The sequence below is a fragment of the Somniosus microcephalus genome, chromosome 31 (genome assembly GCF_052327205.1).
Source record: "Somniosus microcephalus isolate GS21.2 chromosome 31, FLI_Smic_1.0, whole genome shotgun sequence".
Lineage (NCBI taxonomy): Eukaryota > Metazoa > Chordata > Chondrichthyes > Squaliformes > Somniosidae > Somniosus > Somniosus microcephalus.
Window position 1 is genome coordinate 38,477,981 of NC_141017.1, and position 19,434 is coordinate 38,497,414.

Genomic DNA, 19,434 nt, shown 5'->3' on the forward strand with positions numbered 1-19,434 from the left:
CTCCTGGTTATCTCTCTCTTGTGGAGGTTTCCAGTTTCCAGCACTCTGGATTTCCAGAACTCGAGTCTACACTCAGCAGCTTAGCCCATCTTCTGTTCTTGCCATAATGATGGGCCTGCAGTCTGTTTCCAGCATTTTCTGTGTTTTGATCAATTTTGAGGTTTTTGTCGAACGTGGCTTACTTTACACAGCAAGCTCCCACACACAGCCGTGCGATTAAATCATCAGATAATCTATTTGAGATGTTGGTTGAGGGATAAATATTGAACAGGACAGCGGGGGGTAACTCCCCAGCTCCTCTTCGAAATAGTGCTATGGGATCCTTTACGCCCATCTGAGAGAGCAGACGGTGCCTTGGTTTAACATTTAATCGAAAGACAGCACCTCCGACACTGCAGTGCTCCTTCGCTTATGTCAGCCTAGATGATGTCCTTTTCAACCCTGAGCTGAGCTTCAAATGCTACATCTGGTCTATTGCCAGGACTTGTGCCCATCTCCATGCCATTGCTCAGTCTCTTGTCCATGATTTTGTCACCTCCAAGTGGATTTTTCTCTAATCTCTGCTCCACCAGGGAGAACCAGTGGATGTGGTGTATTTGGACTATCAGAAGGCTTTCGATAAGGTCCTGCATAAGAGATTAGCGTGCAAAATTAAAGCACATGGGATTGGGGGTAAGGTACTGACTTGGACAGAGAACTGGTTGGCAGATAGGAAGCAGAGTTGGAATAAACGGCTCTTTTTCCGAGTGGCAGGCAGTGACTAGTGGGGTACCGCAGGGATCGGTGCTAGGACCCCAGTTATTCACAATATAGATTCATGATCTAGACGAGGGAACTAGATGTAATATCTCCAAGTTTGCAGACGACACAAAGCTGGGTGGGCGTGTGTGCTGTGAGGAGGATGCAGAGAAACTCCAGTATGATTTGGACAAGTTGGGTGATTGGGCAGATGCAGTATAATGTGGATAAATGCGAGGTTATCCACTTTGGTGTCAAAAACAGGAAGGCAGATTATTATCTGAACGGCAATAGATTGGGGAAAGGGGAAGTGCAAAGAGACCTGGGTGTCCTTGTGCACCAGTCGCTGAAGGTAAGCATGCAGGTGCAGCAGGTGGTTAAAAAGGCAAATGGTATGTTGGCCTTCATAGCGAGAGGGTTTGAGTACAGGAGCAAAGATGTCTTGCTGCAGTTGTACACGGCCTTCTTGAAACCACACCTTGAGTATTGTGTGCAGTTTTGGTCGCCTTATCTGAGGAAGGATGCTCTTGCCATGGAGAGAGTGCAGCGAAGATTCACCAGACTGATACCTGGGATGGCAGGAATGACGTATGAGGAGAGATTGGGTCGATTAGGATTATATTCGCTAGAGTTTAGAAGAATGAGAGGGGATCTCATTGAAACTTACAAAATTCTAACAGGACTGGACAGACTAGATGCAGGAAGGATGATCCCGATGGTCGGGGAGTCCAGAACCAGGGGTCACAGTCTAAGGATAAGGGGGAGGCCATTTAGGACAGAAATGAGGAGGAATTTCTTCACCCAGAGAGTGGTGAACCTGTGGAATTCTCTACCACAGAAGGCAGTTGAGGCCAATTCATTAAATATATTCAAGAAGGAGTTAGATATATTTTTTAAGGCTAATGGGATCAAGGGATATGGGGAGAAAGCAGGGACAGGGTACTGAATTTGGATGATCAGCCATGATCTCATTAAATGGCCGACTCCTCCTATCTTCTATGTTTCTATGTGCCCTGCATTATGGAAATGTTTTTCTGAACCTCTTTGCCTCACTACACCTGCCTTCACCTTCAAAAATCACAACTTTGCTTTTTTGAACTGCGCCTTCAGTCACCGCTCCAAATTTCCCTTCGAAATCCTCCTCGTTGTCTGCCTCCTCCCCTTTAATGTGCCTTGCCATATTTCACTGTGATACACAATATAAAGTAAGTTGTATTTGACTTGTTGAACGGTATCAATCTGCTTGGGTAAACATATTTTTCCGGCTAAACTTTATAGCAAATATGTATCTTTTTTCATAGTCTTTAGTTGATAAACAGGACAATCAATGTGAACTTCCTTTCTCTTGCCCCCCTCGCTCCTTAAAGAGCTGAGGGAGGTGGACAGGAAAGAAAGACTTGCATTTCTACAGCGCCTTTCATGACCATCGGACATCTGAAAGTGCTTTACAGCCAATGAAGTACTTTTTGAAGTGTAGTCACTGTTGTAATGTAGGAAACGCGACAGCCAATTTGCGCACAGCAAGTTCCCACAAACAGCAATGTGATAATGACCAGATAATCTGTTTGTGATGTTTGTGGGATAAATATTGGCCCCAAGACCAGGGAGAACTCCCCTGCTCTTCTACGAAATAGTGTCCTGGGATCTTTTACATCCACCTGAGAGCAGACGGGGCCTCGGCTTAACGTCTCATCCAATCGACGGCCCCTCCGACAGTGCGGCGCTCCCTCGGTACTGCCCCTCCGACGGTGCGGCGCTCCCTCGGTACTGCCCCTCCGACGGTGCGGCGCTCCCTCGGTACTGCCCCTCCGACGGTGCGGCGCTCCCTCGGTACTGCCCCTCCGACGGTGCGGCGCTCCCTCGGTACTGCCCCTCCGACGGTGCGGCGCTCCCTCGGTACTGCCCCTCCGACGGTGCGGCGCTCCCTCGGTACTGCCCCTCCGACGGTGCGGCGCTCCCTCGGTACTGCCCCTCCGACGGTGCGGCGCTCCCTCGGTACTGCCCCTCCGACGGTGCGGCGCTCCCTCGGTACTGCCCCTCCGACGGTGCGGCGCTCCCTCGGTACTGCCCCTCCGACGGTGCGGCGCTCCCTCGGTACTGCCCCTCCGACGGTGCGGCGCTCCCTCGGTACTGCCCCTCCGACGGTGCGGCGCTCCCTCGGTACTGCCCCTCCGACGGTGCGGCGCTCCCTCGGTACTGCCCCTCCGACGGTGCGGCGCTCCCTCGGTACTGCCCCTCCGACGGTGCGGCGCTCCCTCGGTACTGCCCCTCCGACGGTGCGGCGCTCCCTCGGTACTGCCCCTCCGACGGTGCGGCGCTCCCTCGGTACTGCCCCTCCGACGGTGCGGCGCTCCCTCGGTACTGCCCCTCCGACGGTGCGGCGCTCCCTCGGTACTGCCCCTCCGACGGTGCGGCGCTCCCTCGGTACTGCCCCTCCGACGGTGCGGCGCTCCCTCGGTACTGCCCCTCCGACGGTGCGGCGCTCCCTCGGTACTGCCCCTCCGACGGTGCGGCGCTCCCTCGGTACTGCCCCTCCGACGGTGCGGCGCTCCCTCGGTACTGCCCCTCCGACGGTGCGGCGCTCCCTCGGTACTGCCCCTCCGACGGTGCGGCGCTCCCTCGGTACTGCCCCTCCGACGGTGCGGCGCTCCCTCGGTACTGCCGCGGCCTGGATTTATTGTGCTCGAGTCTCTGGAGTGGAACCCACAACCTTCTGACTGAGTCGAGAGAGCGACCCACTGAGCCAGGGTTAACACGCGAGGCACTGTCAGGGCTGCTGTGGCATCAGAGATGCAGAGACTCTCATTCTTTTCCCTTTTTGATCATCAAAAAAGCCTTGGATAGTGTTGTATGACCTCCCAAAGCTATGTAGTTTCCTTTCATATTACACCTTCTGTGCTGCACTCCCTCAGTACTGCACTGGAGTGTCAGACTGGATTTATGTGCTCCAGTCCGTGGAGTGGGATTTGAACCCACAACCTTCTGACTCAAAGGCGAGAGCGCTACCCACTGAGCCACAGCTGAGGAGGATGAATGAACTGTCCTGTGTAGTCCTGAGTTGCGCACCGTGAGGAGGGTCCCAAGATCAGTGTGAGCTGGGTTAATGATCAGAGACGGCAGTGAATGAGCACAGCAGTTTAGCACAGTGGCTCTGAGCGAGGGAGGGATAAGATCAGCCAAAGTGTTCCTGACCACTGTCCACAGCCTGCTCCTGGGAAATGTACTCGTGGAAGTTGGCTAGAGGCAAGATTAGGTTTGGCTGTGATATTCCCCCCACGCCCAGCCACAGACATGCTGTTGTTTAGGCTGCTGCAACTCTCTCTGTGCCCGTGTGAAGAATGAGGTCTCGGGCCATGCCTCAGAGCAGCGACTGCTCGTGGGCCTGTATCCTAGTATGAGTCAGCACCAGGAGAAGGGAGCAAATTGAAGGGGACGGGAATGTGGGCCAAGTGTGTGGTTGCCAGTGACTGAAAGCATTTTGGCCTGCTGGGCCCCAATCTTGACATTGCATGTCATTTTACTGGAATGCATTTTCCTCAGACAGACTGAAGAAACTCGCTTTTTAGGTTAATCTAGATTTGTTGTCTTCAGTCATTCTTGAAAGGTAATGTTTTTCAATTCTGTGGCATTATGTGAATTTTTTAAAAATCCCCAGATTTGTCCCCGACTGACCGTATCCAAAAAAATCAGTGGAGCATGCAGAAAGCATTTTGGATTGATCAGGTGAAGGGCTTGTAAGGAACTCTGGGCAGGCTTCCTTCCTTCCTTTTGAAATGAACCAGAGCAACATGCATTTAAGAGATTCGGTGATCGATCTGCCCTTCTTACTCGGTGTCCCGGTGAGAGATGCCTTTGCTCTTTGTTATTGATGGAACAGCTGTGTAACATAGTTCCCCGGTGTGCTTCCTGAGTAGTTGAGTCGAGGCCAGGCACACCACCCCACCCACAATGAGGAAAGTCTGAGGGAATGTCAGGATTAGTCTAGTTCACACCTATCTAATTTGATTTTCAAACTTAGGAATTTTTTTTTGTCAGTTTGCCTCTTGCCTCCAATTGACTTCAGATTGGCACACAGTTCCGTGGGCACGGGGTGCCCTCCAGGACCTCCTCTAGCTAGCCATTCTTTGTGCGTGTGTTGATTGGCTATTTGACTGCAGGGGTGTCACAAACTAACCTGATTCTGTCCTGCTGCAGCATCCACGCGCACAAAAGCGGGTGTTCCAGAAAATTGCATGTAGATGTCGCAGGAGCGCACTCAGGCAAGCTATGACCTGCCTACCAATATTGTAGCTGAAACTGTCTCGCTCACCGCAGAACCATGACCGGAGGACCTTCTTGCTCTGTACGGCTCACCAACTCACTGGCTGAATTCACTGAACTATTGAGGTGCAGATGCATAGATTTTTCAAGAAGGAAGGGCAGGTAGAAAACGTCCGAGGCAAAGGGGACTCTTTTTAATGGGTGCATCGAATACAAAAGCGAATAAGAGCTGTTGAATTTATCAAAGAAATTGGCTGTGCCACACTTGTAAGTGTTTGCAGTTCTAGATGCATCATTTTAGGAAGGATATTGGACTGATGGGAAAACTACAGCAAAGTTTCACTCATGTTGCAGGAATCACTTCCAATTATGAAGGGTGTGGAGATGCCGGTGTTGGACTGGGGTGGACAAATGTAAGAAATCACAAAACCAGGTTATAGTCCAACAGCTTTATTTGAAATTAGAAGCTTTCGGAGTGCTGCTCCTTCGTCGGGTGAAGTGGAGAGATGCATAAAAACACAGCTTCTATAGTCAAAGAATGTCAGATGTTTACAGGTAACCTTTCTAACTGCCATTTATCACACCTCGGCAGAGAGATAATCACAGCAATCAAAGGTGTAAATGCTTGGACACTATTTGCACCTTTGATTGCTGTGATTATCTCTCTGCTGAGGTGTGATAAATGGCAGTTAGAAAGATTACCTGTAAACATCTGACAATATGAGCTGTGTTTTTATGCATCTCTCCACTTCACCTGACGAAGGAGCAGCGCTCCGAAAGCTTGTGATTTCAAATAAAGCTGTTGGACTATAACCTGGTGTTGTGTGATTTCTTACAATTATGAAGGGGTTTAAGAATTGGAGATTTTATCACTTGAACAGTGCAGGTTCCGAGTAAGGTTTTCAAATTCTGAAGTTGAGGGTGAACAGTGGAAGATTGTTTTCCACTGGTTGGTGAATCACGAATGGGGACTTTGACTCTGATCGCTAAATGAGCAAAGGGGGACGGAAGTTCAAATAAATCTCTTCACACGGTTATTTGACCATGAAATGCCTTGTAATAGCCTTGGCATCAATAGCCACTTATTGCATCATTTTAATAGGGAATTCAATTAAGAATGTTAATGTGTATATGGGAAAGGGCAGCTCCAGTTGAAGAGCTAGCACAGGGCCAATGGGCCAAATGGCTGCCGACTGTGTTGTAATTTCTATAGTCAAAGGGAGCCCTCATTTTTTAAGTGAATTGACATGAATCAGTTTTATCCAGAATTTGCTACTTTTTGGCCTAAGGAGCAGAATGAATTATCATTAAATCTCCACGGGTCATATACCAGGAATCATTCAACCTAGAAAGTGCAATCTTAACTTTTCAATCTCACCCAAATCAATATGTTTTGTGTTACAGGAAGTCTATGAGCTGCTGAGCGAGTATGATCTAAAATACTGTTTCGTGGACAAATACAAAGGAACAGGTGAGTGTCCTTTCTTCTCCGCCATAAGGAATAGGAGCAGGAGTCAGCCATTTGGCCCTTCGAGCCTACTCTGCTGTTATGCCTCCAGGTACCTGGATTTCAGAAGTCTGAAGAGCTAAAGCTGCTTAACTTGTGTACAGGAAACTTTGTGCTATCCGGCACCGACGGGACCGAGCTGTCGCCGTCCCATCAAAACTGTCGGACAAACCAGCGCTAATGTTGAAACATACGGAGATTTTGAGCTCCGTATCTGGCAACAAACTCTGTTACTTAGCAACAGCTTCGAAACAGTTGGCCGTACCTTGCAAGCGTCTCTGTAGCTTAACAACAGCTTCAGCAAGACCTTGCAGAGCCTGACTGGTGGGGGGGGAAAAAAGCAACGAAAAGAAAACAACTTAACGAAACGGCTCCTGGTTTTTGCCGGTGGCTTGAGCATTCCGGACAGTTAACCTCCGGATAAACCAAAGTTTCCTGCATAATGAATAAATACACGCCGTGGCCCCCAACATTGTGCCGTGGAGTGACGAGGCGCCGTTCCCAACGAGAAAAATCCCTGATCTTGATTATTCCAGGAGGTTGTGGGAAGGAAGAAAGGGCCGGGATGGGAGAAGGCCATTCTGAACATGAAAGCTTCTCTCTCTCTGGTGCATTAACTCTCCAGTCATACCCCCCATTGTCATTTACATCACGCCAGGTTTTTTGTTGCCTCTAATTTTCTTGGCAGATTATTCTGTACATTTATCTTTCTTGGTGTAAAGAAGCTTTTCCTGGTATTTCTTTTGAATTTTCTTTTCCACTTTTCTGGTTCTATTTTCTTTGTGTACTTTGAAGTAATAATCCTTGTTAATATTTTAGCTATTTCAATGAGATTTTACATAAACTGCCATTGTCACAGACAGTAGAGATGAAGCTTCTGTGATTTTTTTTTCCCCCACCCCCTGCAGTTCATCCCCCTTTGCACTCTGAGCAGTCCTGTTGCCACTTGCACCCTTGCCAAGCTGCTTACTAGGCGATGGCTGTGCACTTCCCCTTGGGTTGAGTGGAGGTTTGCTTAGCCTGTGCACATCTCCTGTCCCGTGACCCCAGCCCCGCTGGGAAGTGCGGACAGGCGTGGGTTTGGCTGTCATCGTCTGCAGATTCTCACTGTCCACTCATTTCCCCCAACCCCCACAGTGGCTCTCACTGTTGGGCAATGCAGCAAGGCCTGCCGACGGCCACAGAACTGTACTGTAGCACTGATGAGGGCTGAGGAAAGTCAGAAGTCAGTTGCATTAACTTTTTTTTTTTCTATTTGTTTATTTCTAGCTTTTGTTACTTTATTGAACGGGGATCAAGCAAACTCTGCCATTGAGAAATTCCACCAGTCAACGCTGCGGGACCGAGAGATATCAGTCCAGCTGCAGCCCACTGACGCTCTGCTCTGCATTGCAAACCTGCCTCTCTCCTTCACTCAGCAGCAGTTTGAAGAGCTGGTGCGGCCTTTTGGGAACCTGGAACGATGTTTCCTTGTGTACAGTGTTTTCTCAGGACACTCGAAAGGGTATGGTTTTGTGGAATACATGAAAAAGGACTCTGCTGCCCGTGCTAAATCGGAACTCCTGGGAAAACAGCTGGGTACACGCAGCCTGTATGTTCACTGGACAGATGTGAATCAGCTGACTCTCGACCTCATTCATTCCAAGTGCCTGTGCGTGGACAAGCTCCCACATGATTATAAAGATCTGCAGGCACTCAGTCAGGCCTTCAGCTGTCTCTATCAACCAACCTATTGTCAGGTATGAGTAATGGTCATGGGAAGCAGGCAATGTTAAAAGCAAGAATGGTCAAGAGCAATGTTCCCACTAAGGTGCGCAGTAATCTCAAAGGTCCCATGTAGCCTGCTCCCCGGCTTTTACATTGTAAATACCGCACGTGCAGAAATTTCAAGGGACCGCACATTAAAAGAGACAGAACAAAGTGCAGCTTACAGCGAACATTGGTCGAGAGGCTTTTTTAAACCTATGAGCTGCAGTCGCTGCACATTGTGATCTATTCAGCGTTCAGATTATTGCAGCAGTTTATGCTTGGCTTTTCTTCCTTCCCCTTGCATTGTTAGAGATTGGGCCTACCTGGGGATGGGACCTGAGTAATTGCTGGGGAAAACGCTGCTGCTTGACCTGTGGCTGGAAAGTTAACGCAATGCATATCTTTAGTTCCCTTCTTTCCTTCCTCCTTCCCTCTCTCGAAAGCCCCCACCCCCATCCACTTTAGGCTGCACTGATGTTGCTCATCACCTGGTCTGATAATTGGTGCGCGTGCCAGTTGTGGACTGGAATATACAGCCAGTGTTGTGAATGCAGCATCTGAACTGCTGTGTGTGTCGCAGTGATGGGTTTACAAATGAGTTTTACTCCTGTAAAAGTCTGTGTATCCTGTCTTCCCAGTGTAGCCCTGTCCTCTCCAGCTGCCTGTGTATTGCCTGCACCAGTGTACATTTATACTGACCCATCCCTCTTTCTCCCCCACTACACCCGACATAATGTCTGAATCATTGTGCTGGTGGTTTGTACCTGGGTTTCTGCTCTTCTGGAATTCCCTTTTAATCCTTCTTTAATAATAATGGCAAGTAGCCTCTTCAGTATGCTTGTAGTTTACTTTGCCTATTGTGCTGCTATTTATCTGCACATTTCAACCTTTTTAATCATGTATAGGAAGATACGCAGATGTGGCTTTTAGATTCTCTAGTGACTGATGTTTCTATTCCGGTGCTGTTCTAATACTCTAATTTCGAACATAAAACACAGTCTATGGAAATTGTGTCTCTGGGTGGAAGGTCCTGGTGTGTGGGAGCTGACCCCACATTAAGCCAGGAATTGTGAAGATTTATTGTATCTGTCGGAGGGGACAGTAGAGCTGGCTCTGCCATCGTTCTGCTGATGCAATAAAGAAAATAAGACAAATAATAGTGAACAACTGGAACCTCTGGCCAGAAACTAAAAGCCTGTTCAACTTGGATAAGGACCACTGACTCCACCAATAGATCAGTTGGTGCATGTCTGTGCAGTCCAGACACTTGCAGGGAGTTTGTGCAGGCTTCTGATAAACTGCTTCCAGCAAGTGGGTGTTCATCAAATGCTAGTTAATGTTTGCTGGTGGAGCAGTACCTTGTTTTTTCTCTTTACTGTAGAACTGTGACTTGTCAGCTGATGGTTCTGCAGCACTTATTTCAAGCCCTGATTCTTGTGAAATGGTTTAGGTTGCTCGACAGCCAGATGTTACTTTAATACTGGTTTACTATTATTCTGTGTCATGGGGCAGGTTGAAGAACTCATTTCTGCTGAATGGCCAGATATCACTAAATGCCCTCAAGAAACTTACAGTTGATTGTAGTTGCATGTTGGTGATTTTTATTCTCTATTAGATAGAGAACACCTGGGAGCAAGTACTTCAGGAGGTTTTATAAAAATGGAGAGGTTTAAGGTGGGAGTTCCAGCAAGTTGGATCTCTCTGCACAATGTCTGTTCTCAGGCTTGCCTCTAATAGTAGATTTACAGCACGGGTACACAGTGAAAAAGGTCTTGCTGATAAGAATAGGTGCTGCAACTCCTTTTTTTATAGTATTTGGGATTAAGTGGCAATTTGTCATCTTCCTGTCCTGGGTCATAGGTTGATCGTTATGTACCACTTGGCAGCAGGACCTTTGTTTCAACCTGTCCAAGAATTGCATTCATCCCTGCGAGCATTGCAGTTTACAAACTTAGCAACTTGGTATGCCCCCTTCCTCTTGGTGACAGCATCAGGCTTGCTGTGATGCTCTGCACAGTCCAATAGTCACCGGCAGCACCTGTGAAACTGAAGCCCAGCAAGACTCCATGCTGTCAGGGAGGGTGAACTTTTCACAACCACAAGCAAATTGTAAATGGTTCTGCACTTCACCTGGTGGAATGAACTACTTTTATTCATTGTCCTGCTGACCAATATTGCATCATTTCTCCTAGTAATTTCAGCGCAGCAAACCACCATCACTGAAGGTTATTATCTTGATCGTCTATTTACATTTGTTTGCTTTTGTTTTTTCCCTCTTCTCCTTTCTTCCCCCCCCCCCCCCCCCCCCACCCCCCCTTACCCTGCACGCTGCTCATCGATCACCAATGTTCTGTGGCCCCCCCCCCCCCCCGCGCAGCTGGCTCAGGGACCTGATGGGCAATTTCGAGGCTTTGCTGTCGTGGAATATGAAACTGCAGATGAAGCGGAGGAAGTGCAGCAAGAGATGGACGGGCTGTGGGTCGGCGGGAACCACATTCGGGTCTCATTCTGTGCACCCGGACCCCCGGGGCGGAGCATGCTTCCTGCCCTGATAGCAGCTCAAGCTATGGTGAGTCCTTAATCAAATTCGCACTCGTGTACAGATCTCAAGCACCAGATAACCACGACCTCTGTTTGAGCTGTAGACCATGAAGGGCTTGCAAAAATCTTAACTGGCTTTAAGCGATGGCAGATTGGAGTACAAAGTATAATACTACAGAGCAGGGGGACATTACTTGACCACAGTGCTCTTGTGATTAAAAAGCCTGTTGAAACACTGTCTGCACTCACAGGGCCATTTCGATGAGGTACCAGAGGGCAGCCAGTGCCTGTGGAATCTGACTTCCTTATATTTGCATCTCATATTTTGTAGGGGTGGGGAAAGAGAAATCCTGCCAGTTACTCGAAGACTTCAGTACAATATTGATGAATGTTGCATGGAGTATTCCTTTAAGTGCAAAGCTCTCTGCTTAATAACTGTTGCACTCGTCATTCAATCTTGTCTTCATTTGTTTTCATTCTTGCCCTAGGCAATGAACCGTGGAAAGGGTCTTCTCCCAGAACCGAATCCCGTGCAGATTCTGAACAGCCTCAGTAATCCAGCCACGCTGCAGCTTCTCCTAAACCCATTAATTCACGGAGGCACAGGCGCACAGCAGGGTGAGGAGCAGGGCACCCGAGCCACCGCCATGGACATTCCCAACCAGTGTATCTCCCTTGGGGTTACTCGCAGTGTGTCGGGATACAGTGGTACAAGTTAGTGGAGCTACCAAGTGGCCACAGTCTGCAACTACACTGTCACCAGAGCCTGGTTACAAAGAGAATTTCTACTATAACTGATCACTTGGGCACTTTCAATGTTAAAGCCTAGGATATGTGTTTAAACAAGGATATGTATATAAGCAAGGTTTTTAATGTATGTTATCAGATTTATATTTTCAATAAAGTGCAATCTTTCCCCTTGCTGTCCCATGGGAACTCCAGATCGAGAGCAGGCCATTTGGCCCATCGAGCTTACTTCACCTTTTTTGACATGGCAGTTCTACAATTTCAATCCCAATTCCTTGCCTTTCTCTATTTTCAAGCTTTCCAAGTTATTGGATGTGCAGTGCTGCAGTTGATCTTTAATCAGTCAGTAGATCTCCCATGGTGTTGCTGACGGCCGATTTGGCGCACAGTTATGATGTTTAGCTGCTAACCTTGCCTTTCCCCTTTAAGCCCACTGCTCAAGTCAGATACTTGCTGTTGGCAGGTGGTTTAATTGGGGCTCGAGATCAAATTTAAAAAAAAAAAAATATATATATATATATATATATATATATATATTCTTGAAGTAGGGATGGGCGTTGCTGCCCTTGAGAAGGTGGTCGTGGGTCTCCTTGAATCGCTGCAGTCCGTGTGGTGATCAGGTGCTCCCACAGTGCTGTTGGGGAGGGAGTTCCTGGATTTTGACACCGTGACTATGAAGGAACGGCCGATATATGTCCAAGTCAGGATAGTGAGAGACTTGGAGAGGAATGTGGAGTTGGTGGTGGTCTTGTGTGACAGCTGCCCTTGTCCTTGTAGGTGGTAGAGTTTAATTTCTGTTTGATGGGGAAAGTTTGCCAATGCCAAGTGCTCCAGGTCAGAAAAGCAAGCCTTTCAAACTTTTGACGCTTGGGGTGCATCTTGTGCGCTCAAAACCCTTCTTCATAAATTAGCATAGAATAGGTTTCAATAATTTCTGATGCAATCATCTAATTTCCGAATATAGGAATGGGTTTTCATCCGTGAGTAAGTGTTCACTTCAGCTGCGGAAAATCTGAACAACGATGCTAACCATGAGGCTTTGTTTTCTTTAGGAATTCTCGGAGCTGCCCCTTCAATGCCTCTGCTGGGGAATCCGGGATTAAGTGCAGCCCTCTTGCAGTTGGTCTTGCAGAGCCAAAACCCAGCCCAAGCCCAGGTAAATCTCCACTTACACGTGCACCGAATGGAAAACAAGCTCCAGGGGGGTTGAGTCTTTGCTTTGGGGCTTCAGTACAAGCTATTCAGTGACAATGAAGGAATTATGTTCATCTTTGAAGGCTTAGTGTTTTCTGTGATACCATTGCACTCTTTTTTTTTTTCCCCCCCCCCCTCCTCTTCCCTTCGTGCCCTCTCCCAGAAGAGCGAACCTGCGCTATTCTCCTGCAGGAATGCTGCAACTTAAATGCCAGTGCTGGCAGAGATCAGTGTTACGGGAACTCACTGAACTTAAGCGCACCAACTTCACCCACAGTTTAATCAGATTTCTCCTGTAGGCCGAACTGCCCTGAAGAGACCTTTGTCCAGTTGCTGGTGCTGCCTTGTGCTTCATCATAGTGTAAAAGTGATGCTCACGGTGAAATCAATGGAAATGTGCAATTCTGCACCACAGATTTCATTTAACTTGGTTTCACATTTTAAAAAACCCTACCAAGTCCAATCGCCTCCCCTTAATTTTTGCGTTGCTCTGCTGTGCTTGAAATGGCTGCTTAGTGATTTACAGGACAAGTGCAAAATGGTGGTTTGGACCAATGCAATGACCAGAGCTGCATGTCCATCAGGGTGGGGGTGGGGGAAGTTACACTCAAGTTAGCTAGTTGCTGCATGGTGGAAAGGATATGTATAAACTGGATAGTTAGGCAGATGTAAAGCTTTTCTGGTAATATATTTAGCTGTAGGAAGATTGTCCTGTAGATTTCTGTGCCGTCTGTTTGTAAAGCCCCTTTATAATGTGGTACAAATGGGGCATGTTGCCCAATGCCTCTACAGTGCTGTGTTTGGCATCTTGTTTGCCATGTGCATAAAATAAGAATGAATACTGGAAATCTGGCAGTAGATGCCTAGCAGACCGATCAGTATCTGAATGAGAAAGATGGGTTAAACGTTTCAGGTGTGACGCTTCAGCAGAATACACATACTCCATCATGACGTGTTCCTTCAGGAAACAGTCTGAAATGTGAAACCTACTTTTTTCAGAGGTTGAACGATCTGGGCATCTCAGTGTTTGCTGTTCCCCCTCCAAAGGTGGACTGGGGAGATGAAGCAACTGTTTCTTTGATCTTTAGGGTGTGCCGATGGGATGTACTTGCCTCCCCTCCATCAATACAGATCCAGTGATATTAATGTTCACCCTCTGGGAACTGTTCCTCCTGGAATAAGATTTCAGTGCAGCAGGGTAAAAGCGGTCGGCCATGCTACGTGTGGTCATTGGGAGGTTTAAAATGTTTTATGCCGTGCAGCATATTTTATGGATTGTCAGATCAGGTGTACAAGCTCATCTAATGTTGGTAATCCTGTAAATTCCTGCACATAAGCATTGTGCAGAAATTAGCGCAACAAAACTAGCAACGCTTGCCTAGCATGTGTTGGGATATACTGTGCCAAAATGGACACATTTTCCATTCCGTTACTTGCTTTTGCTCCTCCATCCTCGCACGCTTACATTTTTGCAGATTTAAAAAAAAAAAAATCTGTTTTTAACATTAATTTTTTTTTAGTTCTTTTAACGGAGTGGAAAATCTCTTGAACACATGGAGATTGACTCATTCTGAGACTGGTTAAATGCTGTAACATCTGTAATATATCAGTCTCCAAAGGTTGTCCCTTCCCCCAACTTTCTCCTGTTTGTGGCAGTCCTGCTAGTCCTGCTAAGACAGGGGTTCTCGAGGCACCGGCCGGTCTGCAGGGATGAGCCGAGACGGTGAGTGTTGGCAGAGCATTTGACTGTGGAGAGTATCACCGCTGAGCCCAGTCCTGGACTGGCTGGACGTGCACTTTCCAGCATGGTCACTGGATAGTGACTGGGCCCGGCAGCCCTGGATTGTCCTCGGTCACTCCTCCCTAGTGGTGGGAGCAGGGGGCCGAGACCCTGGCTCCGATCAGCTCACTCACACAGACTGACGATGGCAGCTGCGACATTCTGGCCTGCGTGTACGTATCTACCAAATCAGTGAGGGAGAGCTCTCTTCCAAGGATAATGGCAGAAATATCCTCCTGTTGTTTCAGTAGGTGTGTCACTTGCACTGTAGTCTCCGCTATCGCATGGATAGTATTTGTGTGAAACTAAGATTTGGGTCTAATAATGAATTTGAAGGTTTGAATGAATGAATGCGTGTTTCAGAGCTCATCTTGCGCTGGTGTCAAAACCATCACTATTGAAGCACAACATCAGTCGCCATCTGTTCTCTCGTTATTGCCTCTAATTATATTGAGCATGTACTGGTGGGTGTTGGAGTCTGTAGAATGATGGGTTGTATATGTTTGTATAGAACTTTCAAACCCTGATTTTTGATTTTCTTTATGAATTAGGTATGACTATAACCCTAGTGCACTGTACATACTTTGGGTATCTACAATGTCGCTTCTATAGGAAAATGTTATTACTTCGGGTGATGCAAGTATTTGATCATTCACCAATTAAATTAACCAAGACTGTAACTTGATAAGGCAGCAAGCTGGCGCGTTCATGGTTTTATTCCTCCTCTCACTAACCCCCCCCCCCCCCAACTGCCAAACTCGTGCACCATGAGGGTGGGAGGGGCGATTAGAAATCTTTTTCTCCCTCCTTGGCATCCAATGATTAGAATCAGATTTCCAGGTCAAATGCTAGTGCGTTGACCTCAAAGCAGCTTATCCAAGTCTATGCGACTCTTCCGCTGGCTTGCTATCTGCCTTTTTTATGATGAATTTAATGAGATTGCACAACCTCTTCCACAAAGTGAAGTCCGGGCCACCTTGCGATCTTGCGCAAAGGCTTTCCCATGTGTCAAAAGTGTTTACAAGGTCTTTCCAAGTGATGCGAGATGGATTGCATAAAAACACAATCCGCCGCCTTTTGTCATTTCGCTGATCGCTGAAGTCAAGCCGGCCTGAAGTCACTGTGCTGTGAAATGCCCAATAAATTTATAGTTGAAACTTATTCTCATTTCTGCACGTCTCTGAAGGCACTAGTCTTATAAATGCTGTCGTTCAGTAAACCAGTGGAGTGAGCGCAGATGTCAGTTACAATTGCAGAATTATTGGATGAATTGTGATACAGTAACTGCTACCAAAGCGCTTCACAGGAGTGTTGCAAGACCAAAAATTTGACACAGAGCCACATAAGGAGAAATTGGGACAGGTGACCAAGAGCTTGGTCAAAGAGGTCGGTTTTAAGGAGCGTCTTCAAGGAGGAGAGAGAGGTGGAGAGGCTAAAGGAGGGATTTCCAGAGCTTGGAGCCTTGGCAGCTGAAGGCACCACCACCAATGGTTGAGCGATTAAAATCAAGGAAGCTCAAGAGGCCAGAATTGGAGGAGCGCAGAGATCTGGGTGGGGGGGAGGGGACTGGCGTGGTGGTTTGTGGGGCTGGAGAAGGTTAGATAGGGAGGGGCGAGGCCATGGATGGATTTGAAAACAAGGATGAGAATTTTAAAACGAACTCAATTCACTCACAACCTTTTTAACAGTTGTCAGCGGAATGTTTCCACCTCCCCTGGTATGTAGCCACTGCTGCCCAGGAACCAGAACCCCGAAACCCTGATGAACTGTCAGCACCCACTGTGCTGAGAACAATCTGTGGAAGAAGGCTACAGAGGTGACAAATATTCCAGGGGACTGCTGTGTGTTCTGAAATTTGGCCCCAGTCACTCCTAGAAGTTCTTTTTATAGTAAACACCATACCCTGTGTTTCTGAATTCCTGCATTAAATGTCACGTCATTGCAGAAAACGGTCAGAAGTTCCTTTCACCTGACTCTCTTTTGGCACCGAGTTGCTCATTGTGTATTGTCAGTTGTTATTGAAACCAGCAGTGCTGTCATTCAGTGTTTATATCCCATAATATAATTGGCCTTTCAACTTTTTCATGTTGAGCTGACCTTTATGAAAATGCATGAAAATCTATTGGACAGTTTTTTAATTTGTCTTTTCTCTTCTCCCTTTCCCCCACCCCTCCCAGTTTTCCTTTCCTCTCTCTCCTGAAGTTAGTAACTCTCACTGGGGTGTAGTTCCACTGGCAGCTACCCAAGTGGCTGTTCATTATGTGTTGCCTAGACAATGCATGTTACCAGGTTACTTAACAACAGGGGCATCACAGCGGCACTTAATCCTGTATATGTGTAATACAAAATGTAGCATTTCTATTGCTACTTCTGCACAGATGAGGGGTGGAACCTGGATTTTCATGACATTCTTGCTCAGTGCCACATCTGGCATTGCTTAGACCACCAAGTCATTGGGAAGTCCAGGAATGGCGTGATGGACTGTGTTTTATACAGTGCAGCACTGAAAATGACAGCTAGCAGCTGACCAGCTCACATGTGCATCAGTTGAATGAATGACTGCCTTGAGGGCCACCGTGGCAGGAGGACTCCAGCCAAGAGCTGGAATGGAGAGCAAGTACTAACCTCTTCTGTTAGCACACCTAGATAATTTCAGGTGGGGGTTTATGGTCGGAAGTCCGACTCATCCTCTTCAAACTCGATCGTTAAGTTGGTGAATGGATGTGAATGCTAACCTCTCTAGCTCTGTCTCTTGCTTTCAGGGTTCATAGGATGTTGACTAGTTCATTGGGACCTATTCAATAAGGTGGCTTTTTTCCCTCTCCCAATGGAGTTTGATAGCTTTTACTATTTTTCTTGCACTTTTCTGTTTATATGTTCATGTAATGACTGACCTTTCATTCTCTGCCGCTCCCCCTTTTCTCCCCTACACCTGTTGTGTCCTAGAATGCTTTGCTTGGGAACCCAGTTTTTCTGCAGAACCTGGTTCGGACCCAGCTGATGCAAAATAAGGAAAACCAGGCATTTCTCAATGTAAGTCCATCACAAATAGATTGTTGTGCTCGGGTTTGCCTTTATCGCATTTACCGTGCATACTGATCACATGAATTTTAGCCTTGCTCTACTGCCTTGGCTGTAAAGTTTTATTTGGATAAAATGGCAGCTGATAGTTTAGCTTACTTGTAAAAAAAACTGTGGGGGGGGTTTCTAGATTCCAAGTATCAATATTGCTCTGACTGAGAAAGGGTTCATTGAGGCTGTTGGCCTGTAATGGTGATCATCACTGTACTCCCTTGTGCGGTTGAAAATATATTCAGTATTTTGTTTAACAGAAAAATGAACATCAAATCATTCTGACCGTGAGTCAGGGAATTTGTATAGTTCACACATTGTCATTCATACAAGAAAGAAAAGGCGCACACAATTGTTGCCATGACTTTCGCAGTGTTGTGTGGGATTCCACTGACATATAATCGGCTGCCAGCATGTGAAATAATTTGCTTTGATGTTTCCCCCCCCCCCCCCCCCCCTGCCCCCGTTTTTAACCTTGCTCTGCCTCTTATCTGTTTCTCTCTCTACTTGTACAGATTGAGATTCCATTTCACATTGAAGGTGCCATTTACTGGTACTCAACAAAAATGTCAAAGACTGTAACCTAATTCTAAATAGGTTTCACCCGTGCAGTCTCGGTGAGCTCTGCCTTCATTCCTGTGAAACTGACTTGTGGAAAACCTCCTAGCAGGAGAGAGACAGATAGTGGCACAGTGCCCACTACTGACGGATACCAGGCCATGATTTATGTTGACAGCAGTCAGGGCCTCTACTGCTCCATAATTCCGTGTCTCTGGAATTTTGTCCCACTTTCTCTCTCCCTATCTTTTTCTCTCCCTCCCTCCTCCCACACCGCCCCCCCCCCCCCCCCCACCCCAAAACCGCTCTTGTTTGCCATCACCAAATAGTTTTCCCCATTGTAACTATTGGAACCAATGCCAGGTGTTCAGAGTCAGAGTAGCGTCATTTCACACCACTCTTCTAATCCCTGTCGATTTGCACTTTGCTTATCCATGCATTTCATACCTTGCACCCTTTGCCTTCACTGACCCCCAATGACCTTTGCTCCATGATCAGCTGACTTTGCAGAAGCTGAGTCCAGTTTAGAAAGTGAAGTGTGCAAGATGAAAAATGCATGAGGGCTTAATGATCTGCAAGTCAGTAACTGCTTATATATTGGTGCTGTTTTAATTCAGATTCCATCAGCTGGCTCAATATTTACAGCACTGAGCCCTGCTCCCAGAGAGAGAGAAACTGGTGCCAGATTTAGCAGTGTAAACACGGTGAGCTCACGGACATCAGTCTCCTGGAATTCAAATTAAAAGGGCAGACAATATAAAAGCAGCTTACGGATTAAATCGCTGTCGTCCAGATTATCGTTGACTTCTTGCTGGGCTGCCGTTTCATGAGCGATGATCCCTTTTGAAACCTCATAGGAACTGTGATGCTGAATATTGATTGGCTATTCAGCTATGGAGGGCACCATAGCTTGGCCCAAAGTACGTCTGCACTTTAAGCAGGGGTTGCTAGATGATTAGGAGCTCTGACTGATTTCCTGTCTCCAATTGGAAAAGGCCAGTTGTAGTTTTGGAATTTTAATCTTTAATTAGTGTTATCAATCAATTCTCTTCCCCCCCCCCCCCCCCCCCCCCAAAGCTCTTAGCATTCTGTGGTGCTGTCACTGTGAATCATGTTTTTAAATTGAATACAAGACCAGGGTGTTGATCCAGGCTCATGGTGCTGCATACAAACAAGGTTGAAAAAGGTGGGGGATAAGGAATGATGAATTAAATCAGGAGCTAATGACTGGGTGATCCAAGCTTGGCTATTACAAGACTGAAGAATGTTGGATGAATAGAAAGACTGG

The 19,434-nt window shown here is 47.1% G+C and overlaps 1 protein-coding gene across 2 annotated transcripts in view; it reads left to right on the top strand.

The window, feature by feature from the left end:
* Positions 1–19,434, top strand: part of raver1 (ribonucleoprotein, PTB-binding 1) — a 46,585-nt gene that overhangs the window by 7,844 nt on the left and 19,307 nt on the right. Inside the window, exons 2-7 of one of the 2 annotated variants that reach the window (XM_085971869.1) lie at positions 6,403–6,469; positions 7,775–8,244; positions 10,632–10,823; positions 11,284–11,413; positions 12,595–12,698; positions 17,463–17,549. In XM_085971869.1, the coding sequence (XP_085827995.1) occupies positions 6,403–6,469; positions 7,775–8,244; positions 10,632–10,823; positions 11,284–11,413; positions 12,595–12,698; positions 17,463–17,549 (1,050 nt within the window). The remainder of the gene's footprint in view (positions 1–6,402; positions 6,470–7,774; positions 8,245–10,631; positions 10,824–11,283; positions 11,414–12,594; positions 12,699–17,462; positions 17,550–19,434) is intronic. The other variant, XM_085971870.1, reaches the window with a different exon arrangement.